The sequence below is a fragment of the Papilio polytes genome, unplaced genomic scaffold, assembly GCF_000836215.1.
Source record: "Papilio polytes unplaced genomic scaffold, Ppol_1.0 DF824024.1, whole genome shotgun sequence".
Lineage (NCBI taxonomy): Eukaryota > Metazoa > Arthropoda > Insecta > Lepidoptera > Papilionidae > Papilio > Papilio polytes.
In genome coordinates, this window is record NW_013525180.1 from 3086618 (window position 1) to 3097813 (window position 11196).

The 11196-nt window shown below is 36.2% G+C and overlaps 3 protein-coding genes across 6 annotated transcripts in view; 2 read left to right on the plus strand and 1 right to left on the minus strand.

The window, feature by feature from the left end:
- Positions 1-22: 22 nt before the first annotated feature.
- On the plus strand, positions 23-6046 carry LOC106101137 (zinc finger protein 3). 4 transcript variants are annotated; one of them, XM_013280264.1, is made up of 6 exons: positions 25-247; positions 589-716; positions 1383-1517; positions 1587-1639; positions 2798-3906; positions 4008-4096. In XM_013280264.1, the coding sequence occupies exons 1-5, from the start codon at positions 148-150 to the stop codon at positions 3885-3887; spliced, it is 1506 nt and encodes a 501-aa protein (XP_013135718.1). In that variant the 5' UTR covers positions 25-147; the 3' UTR covers positions 3888-3906; positions 4008-4096. The 4 variants fall into 4 exon arrangements, with proteins under 4 accessions (XP_013135719.1, XP_013135718.1, XP_013135717.1 ...); XM_013280265.1 differs by lacking the exon at positions 4008-4096 and having other exon boundaries at positions 23-247; positions 1730-2891; XM_013280263.1 differs by having other exon boundaries at positions 2798-4082.
- Positions 6047-6093: 47 nt separating this feature from the next.
- Positions 6094-8875, minus strand: LOC106100968 (transmembrane protein 179). The gene is made up of 5 exons (XM_013280029.1): positions 8667-8875; positions 8373-8516; positions 8009-8170; positions 7844-7928; positions 6094-7549 (listed from the first exon to the last, which is right to left on the minus strand). The coding sequence occupies exons 1-5, from the start codon at positions 8774-8776 to the stop codon at positions 7367-7369; spliced, it is 684 nt and encodes a 227-aa protein (XP_013135483.1). The 5' UTR covers positions 8777-8875; the 3' UTR covers positions 6094-7366.
- Positions 8876-9166: 291 nt separating this feature from the next.
- Positions 9167-11196, plus strand: part of LOC106100949 (protein YIF1B) — a 5563-nt gene continuing 3533 nt past the window's right edge. Inside the window, exons 1-5 of the mRNA XM_013280014.1 lie at positions 9167-9310; positions 9477-9671; positions 9929-10014; positions 10206-10373; positions 10655-10778. Of these exons, the coding sequence (XP_013135468.1) occupies positions 9286-9310; positions 9477-9671; positions 9929-10014; positions 10206-10373; positions 10655-10778 (598 nt within the window). The 5' untranslated portion in view covers positions 9167-9285. The remainder of the gene's footprint in view (positions 9311-9476; positions 9672-9928; positions 10015-10205; positions 10374-10654; positions 10779-11196) is intronic.

The following is an 11196-nucleotide window of genomic DNA, read 5'->3' on the forward strand; positions in this document are numbered from 1 at the left end:
ATCAATAACTCTTTGACTTAGCCTTGACGTAGTACTCTTTGATTTCAATCAAATCAATAACTTCCGTCAAAATATTGACAATCCGAAACGATGTTCGAAAAGTTCGTTTTAAAGTGATACTTTTGGCTCATTATAACATAAAATACAATGAATAACAACACGGAACAAGTATTCATTATAAACCATTCACAAGAATTTGAAACGAAAGATGAGAGTGAACTTGGTACAGGTCAAATAAACCTCGAAAGTAAGTGTATACTTTTGGTTTTTTTATTTACTATTTTAATAAGAATATGCTAGTTTCTCTTTTATAGTAGTTGTATATGAACGTATAAATATAATATTTTTGTAATTACATACAAAGTTTTGTGAAAAATATTTTAACTGTGAATCAGCAACACCTCATCCATTTTCGAAACTATAGAACATTAATTTGCTGAATCTTCTGGAAGTAGTTATTACACAATGATAACATGTAGAACAGTATCTCAAAGTAGGCGATACGCCTCTGTGGATGCTGGGGGACTAGGGGCCTGTTATTGAGCTATTTAAGGTGAAAAAAAAATTGCTACAAACTTTTTATTTCAGATATTGAGGATTTTACAAATGTCTGTCGAACCTGTGCAGCTGTTACAGAATTTGTTGTACCGATATTTATAGGAGAAGGCTTACAGAATAAATTAGCTGATAAAATACACAAATATCTTCCTATTCAGGTAATTATATCCATTTTTAAAACACTAGTCATGGGTAACTCAAAATTGTTGATCCACTTGTGTAAATATCAGTATTTTGGCTTGCAGCTCAGCTTAATTTGTATTTATCAGACACAAATTACTAGATAAACCGCAGATGCATGACCAGTCTCATAATTTAGGCTTCTAGAGCACAACTTCTCAATGCACCAACAAATCTCTTGTTAATCAAGCTTAAAGGACTATTCCTTTATTTATAATTTTTTTTATCACTAGTTGTTGCTCGTGATTTAGCCGCGTTTAATTAAAAATAAAAAGTAAAAACAAAACCCATGTTATTCACTGATAACATAGTTTTTATGGTGCGAGAATTTTTGAAATCGGTCCAGTTGTTTTTGAGTTATTTCAACATACAAAAATCCAAAAATAAAAATTTTTCCTCGTTATAATATTATTTTATATTTTATATTTATATCATAGTAATATTATAAATTCGAAAGTTTAGATGGATGAATGTTTGTTAGAGTTTGTAGCATAAACGGCTGAACAGATTTCAATGAAATTTGGCATAGATGTAGAGGATAGTGTGGAAGAACACATGGGGTACTCAATTTTGTTTTTTTAATTCCTTGCGAACGGAGGCGCGGACGGAAGCTAGGTATCTTATAATTATATTTATTGCAACAGGTATCAGAAGAAGATGTGTTACCTCAGGTGGTCTGTTACCAATGTGTCAGCACGCTCATATCATGGCACGACCTTGTGCAGAACTGTACGCAGGCTGACACCGCACTCAACAACAAGCTTTCGGAACTCCTTCAAGTCTGTTGTTTTATTATTTGTGTTTTATAAATTTTTATGTAAGACAATTAACCATTATATCTTTTTCAGGATTCGACCAGTAAAATCCACGATAGAATATATGAGATAAGAACAAAAGGAAAGTAAGTATTTTAGTCGAATTTCAATTTTTATTTATGAAATCTTGTCTTAGAGATCTGGATTTCGTAAATAAAAATTACATACCATTTCAGGTTAGAAACAAAATTGTCTGTATCAAATGTAAGAGATATTGTAATCAAAACTTTCCAAATAACTGATATAAATCTGATGAATTTTGGATTAGAATTTCTTTGTGAAAAGTGTAATAAACAAATACCTACATTGGACTGTTTTGTTGAACATTTACAGTCACAACACAATTGTGACTCCAAAAACGTAACAGAAGCCTTCATAAAAGAAAACGTATCTATTGTTGAAGTGTTAGCAGAAGACATAACAGATGTAGAATCAGACAAAGAAATAAATGTAGTAAAATTAAAAAGATTCAATTGTCCCTTTTGTGAAAGTTCCTTTTCTTCCCCAACACGTCTCATCTGCCATTTGAACCAACATGTTGAAGTCAGCATCGAGGATGGAATGAACTGCTGCGACACTATATATTACGACACCAAATTGTTCGTTAAACATCTAGAAAAAGCACATTTGAAACAAACAAGGAATAATGAAGAAAATATTTGTAAAAGTTGCGGTTTCACTGCTCACGACAAAGATGAACTAAAGGATCATATTACAAACCTACACGTCAAAGATGTTAAAGTGCAAAACAAAGATTATACAAAGCAAAGCGACAAATGGCAAAAATACATACCGGCTGTGTGTCCCGAATGCAATAAAACATTTTCAAACAAATACAACATGCTTATACATATGAAAAGTCACAAAGGTGTCACAGAAAAACACCCGTGCGATAGATGTAACAAAGTTTACAAAAGTAAAGCCAGTCTCAAGAGTCACCAGGATATATCTCACGAGGGAATTTTAAGTTTCGTTTGTTCGTACTGCGGCGAAGCTTTCCCGTCGCGAATCGCGCGTGATGTGCACAGGAGGATACACACCGGAGACAAGCCCTACACCTGCGAACACTGCAACCGATCCTACCGCGCTAAAAACACACTCGATCGCCATTTGGAAATACATTTAAACGTTCGAAACTACGAATGCTACATATGCTCGAAGAAATTTCGAAGGAGCACGCATCTCAAATACCACTTAAATACGCACAGAAGGAAGAAGTAAATTAACTGGGTTCTTTGTTGCAGATGGACACCCAGCAGCGCTAATTGCGAGAATACATATCGATCGAGGATTATTAATGAAAATGAAATAAATGATACCAATAAAAATATTAAATCGGATACTTTATCTGCATCTGCTGAAAGTGTTTCCGACGTGTCTGATAATGACGATCGTCCTCTTGCAGCGATCGCAAGTGAACAATCGAACGATTTGTATAGAAATGTTTACAATGCTTTACTTAATTTTAGAAATCATTACGTAGCAGAGCACGACAGAAATACGTCAGATTATCCCGACTTTTCGGATTCCAGCGATTCCGAAGTCATACAGGACACTAGAAGTGATGAAGATGGAGATATAAATAATTTTGACGATTTGACTGAATGGAATATGCGCAAAGGAAAGATGGACGAAGAGACCAGACTGGAATTAAACGAAGTGCAAAGAAAAGTCGACGGAAAGGTTTTTTTCGCATGCAAAATATGCGACAAAAATTTGAGCACCATGCACACTTACATATTTCACAAACGTATTCACACGGGCGAGAGACCTTGCGTGTGTCACGTTTGCGGAAAACAATTCAGAACGCCAAACGGCCTCCAACGGCACTTGACGGAGACGCACCAGCGGTTACGCCGGCATTCGTGCAGCTTCTGCCCGAAGAACTTCGCCAACACGCAGAACTTGAAGCAGCACCTGCGCATCCACACAGGCGAGCGGCCTTTCGTCTGCTCACACTGCGGAAAGCGGTTCACGCAGAGCGGCTCCTTGCACGTGCACCTGAAAACACACAGCGAGCAGTATCCCTTCCATTGCGCCGAGTGCGGGGCCAAGTTCCGGCTGCGGTCCGGCCTCACCAGGCACAGGCTAAAGCACACCGGCGAGCGGCCGCACGCGTGCTTGCATTGCGGCAAGGCCTTCCGCCAGAAGCACGATCTCCATAGCCACGCGCTCGCACACACCAACCCCAAGCCGCACGCCTGTCTGCTGTGTGGCGCCGCCTTCAGGCAGCAACGCGCCCTCAAACACCACTACAAGAGAGTGCACCAAAGCGAACCTCCCAAACAACTTGTCAATGAACCACTGTTTAATCATGTCGGACAATATCAGTGACTAATCCATCGTCTTATTTGTAAGATCATTACATGCAATTACAAAAAAAAAATCATTCATGTGAAAATATTAGACGAATTACGATAATAAATAATAAAAAGAAATCAATTTTATTTTCAGTATAACGATAAAAGAAATTAAGTTCAAAGTTGAAGTGGAAACAAACGAGATAGAAAATGAAGCCTCTCAGGACACGCGGAAAGAAATACAAAACATAAATAAACCCCTCACGATAACAAATGAAGAGGGAAAAAAGTACAATCATTGCAATATTTGTGACAAAAATGTTGCATTTGGATCTTGGAAACGGCACATGCGAGCTCACATCGGAGAGAAAAGATACAGTTGCCACACTTGCGGGCTGGCGTTCAATGACAGCGGGAACCTGGCGCGCCACAGCAAAGCCATACACGCTAAACACAGACCGTTCTCCTGTACTGTCTGCGACAAAACCTTCACGAGGAATGGCCACCTTCGGGACCATATGAAATCTCACTCGGAAAGCAGAGAGTTTGTCTGTGACATTTGCGGCAAGGCTTCCAAGTCTAGCGCGGCGCTTCGCATGCATCGGAAAGTTCACCAAGACGAGTGGAAATTCAGTTGTATAAAATGCGGTGCGAAGTTCAAACGAGGCGGGGAACTGCGGGCCCATGTCACCGTCCACACTGGAGAAAAAGCTCACTCGTGCTCCTGCGGCAAATCTTTTCGTCTTCGCAGTCAACTCAACGCACATTATAAAACACACGGCGTAGTAAAACATCAGTAGAAAATTGCACATTGCTTAGTTGACGAGCCCGATTTGTTACAGGTTAAAGGATTCCTTCCGCGAATCCGACGGGTGCAAAGACTTCGATAAAAGAAAGATTTGCGAATACTGCGGCATCAGACAAACCGAGGAAGATTACCCGGAGCACGTGATCTCTATGCATTCGGAAGATTTGCTTCCTTTTCGCGAACGAGATCCCTTTCTGTACGTCATAAGCGACGACGACGATCAATACGAAGATGACAATCCCACTAGAAAATTTAAACAGATCAAAACATTGGAAAACCTTAAAACGGCAGAACCTGCGGTGAAAACTAAAGTGCCTGACGCAGGGCAAATTAATAAAAAACCAGGATCAGCAAAAAATCCTCCGACAGAGAAGAAGAAGCGCCAAACTAACGACAAAACAAGCGCTCCTAAACCTATATTACATATAAAAGCAGCAACCAAAGAAAAATTAACTAGAAATCCTAGGTCAGAAGTCTGCAAGGAACGAAAATCAAATGTTTCCATGGCGTCCAAAAATTCTCGAAATAAGCAAAAAGGCAAGAAGCTCGCGCCGGCGGCAGTGAGCGCGGACCTCGACGCGCCGCTCGAGATCAACGGGCCGAGCAAACAGATCGACAACGTCGAGATAATCATGGCGTGTGTCGATAAGCTCAACGCCAAGAAGAAGGTAAAGCCGTTGCGTTGCAAGTACTGCCCCCGGGTGTTCACCGCACGTTCCAGCTTCGAATATCACGTTAAAAATTCTCACTTTATTAAGGAGACGGAGTGCGAAAAATGCCACAAAAAATTCCGAAACAAGCAAGTTCTGTCGCAGCACATTAGTCACATCCACGAGGGCCACAAGAAGACATACATTTGCAAATATTGCCATAAGTCGTTCTGTACGGCGGCGAACTTGTACTGCCATGAGCAGACCCACTTGGATACGAAGAAATGGCCGTGTACTAAGTGTAAAAGCTCGTTCCGTTGGCGCACGCATCTGCTGCGACACATGAAGCGGCACTCGGAAGAGCCGAATCTCGGGTGCCACTTGTGCGACCGCCGCTTCAACGTGCTGGATGACCTGCGCCGACACGAATTCACGCACACAGAGGACAAACAAGAATGCTACCGCTGCGGCAAGCAGTTCTCCCAGCTCAGGTATCTCCGAGTGCATATGGCCAAGAAACATAATGAAACCATAGCCGGTAATTAAATTATTGTACCCTATTTATCATTACTATATACTTAGAGACTGATATTAGCTAATTCCAAGTTTTGATCGGTTTTAATTATTTATTGTATTATTTAAGTGTTCGTAGGTAGGTCTTTCCTTTACTCCTTTGTAACCTTCTCTAATTAATAATATGTGATCATGGATTAGTATTAATAAAACACAAGTTTACATGATGTTTTTATTAATTTCCAACATGTCATTAAATTACAATTATATGTCGCTTTCTACAGTTATATTGAATTATTTACATTAATGAATAAAAAAATATGTGATAAAATGTTCCGGCATGAGATCAAATATATTACATTTTAATTGTCTTATTACAAAGATTATCAAACAAATTGACATGAAAACTTTTAATGTATGGAATCATTATCGATATACCATAAATTAGAATCCAATTATCTTTTATCAAAAGATGTAAATTCACAAATCTAATATTACTCTATTTTTTACACAAACATAAGCCAACAAGAAATTAACATCGAAATATCACTTTCCGCCGAACATTAAAACGACATTCAAATATTTCTTAAATGTGACATGATCAAGAGAGACGTGATGACAGATGACGGAAGATAGATTTACTTGGAGGACGTAAACCTAATGCGACCCTACAGGATTAGGATAAGAACGGGATAATGAGTCGTTAATGATAAGACTTTGCTGAATCTCCTAATTCTAATGAAACTTTGATATCTGCCGAACCGAAGTCTTTAGCAATTCAGTATTCGGCCATTACAATATTAGAATCAAACAATATTAGAATGGGCCTTTTCTACTATAGCTGACAATATTCTAAATTTATTTTGTACAAAACACTCATTATATTACTTTAAAAATTAAATTACAATCTCAACTTCATTATCTGAATTACAATAAAAATTTACTTATAAATATCATTAAATAATAGTATTAAATATAAATTAAATATCACATACTTTATAATTTTAAATAGAACAGCAACAATAAAGTTTACTTTTTACCCTCCACATCAGTACAGTCAGCTGCATAAAGTATACATTTACGCCTCAGAAACTTGTATATTTCAGTTTCAAAAATATGTATTTCTATGTCCATCTATATACTTCAGATCACTATTTTATGAGTGCTATTACTACATTCCTACATGGGTAAGAAAATGGGAACCAAAAAGTGTATTTTAGTTACATATTTATGTCGCTGACTGTACATATGGGTAACGACATCTTTTACTTAGAAAAACTGTATCTAACAATCATCTACATTGATATTATAAAGTGGTAAGATTTGTATTTTTAGATGTATTATGAAAACTCAAAAACTATGGGGCGGAATAATAACAAATCTTTGACGATTAAAAAGCTATGTTATCACTGAGTAACATAAGCTATGCTTTTAACAATTTTACACACGGACGAAATCGGGAGCAATAGCTGGTATTAAATAAAATGAATAATAAATGCTTTTACTCTTTGTGTGGAGAGTATCAAATCACTTACAATAAACTTAATGTAGTGGAGGTGTGGACCTGCCTTCTACGGCCGTGGGCGATTCGTTTTCGTTGACTAAACGCTGCCGTTCTCTGTACATGGAGACTTGAATGTTCTGCAGCTGGTGGTAGCGACACACTTTTAATGTAGAAAATACTGCAAGGCCTACCCAAGTTGCAAACGCACCCCATGCACCAAACTGTAAGAACACAAGATATATTTTAATACTCATTATAAATGCTAATGGCATGGATGTAGAACAATCTAGAAGACCGCATAGGCTTCTTAGCAATCTCTCAAACAAAATATTGTTCTAAAAAGAAATGACTCTCTTTATATAAAATTATTTTTTCGAATTTACTACAGAAACAAACAATATATCTGAATTACGTAGATATTTTGATTTAGCTTAAATTTTAATAAAATTCAACTAAATATGTACTTGTAAGTTTTTCAACTACCTACATTAAAATAAACTTAATACTATACTTACTTGAGCTGTACCCATTTCAATGTAAAAACCATTGGTAGATATTTTATCTCTCTTATCAATGTCCTGTCCCGCTGCATCCTCACAACTACAACAAAGCAATAAATTAATTAATTGAAACATGTTTCTATACCAAAATTTACCATAAAAATTTTCACACAAACCTACCTTGGAAATCTCTCAACGATAATCTTGCACCAGTTCATAAATCCAAGGGTGACAAGACATGCGGCAGACACGGCCAGCCCGCAAAGTGTCATGCAACCCACAGCCTCAATGAAAGCAGACAGGAAAGAACTGTCTTGTCCTTTGTACATGAATATAGATAGTCTGAAATAACATCAAATGGTAAAGATTTATGCCTACAAGATGAAACTTAGTCTTTGACTTCTTAAATGAAATTAAACTTGAAAAAAAAAAAACAGTTGCATAAAAAATGTTGACACTGATAAATCTACAATAATAATAGTAATAATGGTCTCATATTTAGTTTACTAATATAATAATATTAATATAGTTATATAAAACATACCTATATATTTGTACAAGGCAGACTATGAACATGAGTACCCCAATAGCAATAACGTAATTGCAGTACGCCTGAGAAGCCCAGGACACCAGCAGCTGTCCGTCTTCCTCCTGCCATGCCCCTTTTGAGAACAATAGACAGTGACCCCTGTTGACAAAAATATCAGTAAAATAGACAAAAGAAATTCAATCAGTTTAACCGAATTTATTTAAAGCAAAATTATTGACACGACAGCTAAATCATAATCAAATTGGCTGTAGAGTGCAAATAAAGAAAATATTAAAAACAGATATTGACCCAAACTCATCCTGATGCATGCTCATAGGAACAATGATACAGAGAGACAAAATAAAGCCTATAACATAACCGGCAATCTGGCTCAACAATAGGACATTTGTAAGAGCCATTTTTTATTATAAATTCAATATTTATACACTTTTAAAGTCTTTTGTAACAACGCAAAATCAAAATATTGCTAAGATCTAAGATGATGACAAATACGTAAATAAAGAAAATGTCAATTTGACAACTGACCTAACAGAGTATTGATTTATGATTTTAGTAGAAAACTATACTTCATTCAGCCACCACATGTTAAGTTTTCACCAAAATTAGATCTTCTAAAATAAATTTACAGTGATGAAAAGTAATAATTCATTATTTTACATAAAACTTTATCGTCTTGCATTAGTTACAGTACTGATATAGAAATGTTATGTTCCTGATTTATTTAAGTTTTCTGAACAATTTGCGTAAAACTAGTTATAATGTCAAATGTCAATTAAAAAAAGCGTAATGTCAGAATAAGACAAATCGGACGTTGATGATGTGTTTCAATCAAAGTATAAAATAAATTAAGTTAATTGAACTTTTATTATGATAAATCTCTTCTTCTGACCTAAAACTGTTACAAAACATGAATTTCAACGCATCTAGAAACGGTAAGTGGCCAACAATCCCCTAACACTATCACATGTGTTGTGTTTTACCCTTTGACTTATATTTTGCCTTTCAACCACCAAAAGAACTTTATCATTCTAATACGTAATTATGTTATTAATCGAGACACGATAAATGTGTACTTATGTATTGTTTTTGTTTGTTTAGTCAGTCTTTCAGGTGGTCCAAGGAAGGCGAAAAGAGTTAGTGATGTTTCTGCTATGGGAGCTCCTTCACCGGTGCAGCAATATAGTCCTAACCCGATGTACAACCCTGGATATCCAGCAGGACCGCCACCGCCGTACCAAGAGGGAATACAATTAGATCATGGACAAGATTTTGGTACCACAGAACCATCTGGAAGTAAGTTACTTGATTTAATATATTGTTGCTGCTTTTCAAAGAAAATAAATAATCAAATCTTGTTAATTTTATAAATGCGAAAGTTAGTAAGGGTAACAACAACAACAACTAGTATGAATATAAACCGAGTTGTGAGTATTTAGAAAAAAAATCACAACTGTTTATAACAAATAGTTGTTTTCATTCCTATGCTATGAAAAAGTCAAAAAGAATATTTTTGTTATGGTTTTAAAATCTTTATAATACTTTAATTTCAGGTTTAAGTTATGCAAGTGGGTATGGTCAAACACCAATGGCTTCACCAGCCCAAATTGGTTCCTTTTTGCAACAACCTGCAGTACAGGTAAACATTTCTCTAAACATTTTGTTTTTGCCATTGGCTAACAATTGTACCATGTTGTTTCTTTACTGCTATTTGCTTGTAGTTTATGTATCCCTCTATCACATTAAAATCAATTCAGCTCCCAATATAAATAATGTTATTGAAGAAAAATATTCAATAATATGCCATTATGACTACTTAACTTATTCCAGGATATGGCTCTACAGTACGGAAACCAATTAGCCGCTCAGGGTCGAGAAGTAGTACAGCGTGAGATCGGTCGCTATGTCCCTGTGTCGCGGCTAAGATATTATTTCGCTGTAGACACACGTTATGTTATCAAGAAACTATTACTAATAATCTTTCCATACACACATAAGGTATAAGTTTTTACTAAACATTACAAAAAATTAATTTAATCCTTAACTAGATAATGTCCAGTGTAACAAAGAAACTGATTGATGATTGACTGATTTAAAAAATCTGTTAAACAAGCTTATTTCATATATAAAAAAACATTTTTTTTTTGCTACAAAATATTCCATATAATTTACCTTTACTTGACTCTTTAAACATTTGCAATGAGTGATTTGACAGTTTTCTTTTACATTTTAATGCTCTCTTTTACTTATTTTTCTTTATAGAAGTGTTTTTTTTTAAGGATTGGATGGTTAAATATGACCAGGACACACCGGTACAGCCCCGATACGATATAAACGCACCAGATCTTTATATACCTTCAATGGGTTATGTAACCTATGTGTTGTTGGCAGGATTTATGCTTGGTAATCTTTTTATATATATAATCTCTTTACTTTATTATTATTTTCGAGGTTGATTACTTGAGTATTGGTGGCTCAGGGATCAAGTACTTGTAATCTAGTTTTGGGTTCGAATCCTACGTTATACTAATGTATATTTCGATTTTCGACTTTCATATTTACATAATTTACCCAATGTATAATAATGAAGGGAAACTATGTAATGCAACCTACACATATCAACAAAGAAATTTAAAATTATGTGTCAAGGCTAACCGCAGTGGACCAGTGTGGTTGTTTATAGTCTATTCAGCACTAGCTTACACTTAAGTTAGGCTCCAAGCCCCTCAAGCTCTTCGAGCGGATCATTGCTGCTCGCCTCGTCCAGCACCTGGAGACAGTGGGGCCGAACCTCAGCGCCAACCAGTTCGGATTCCGCAGG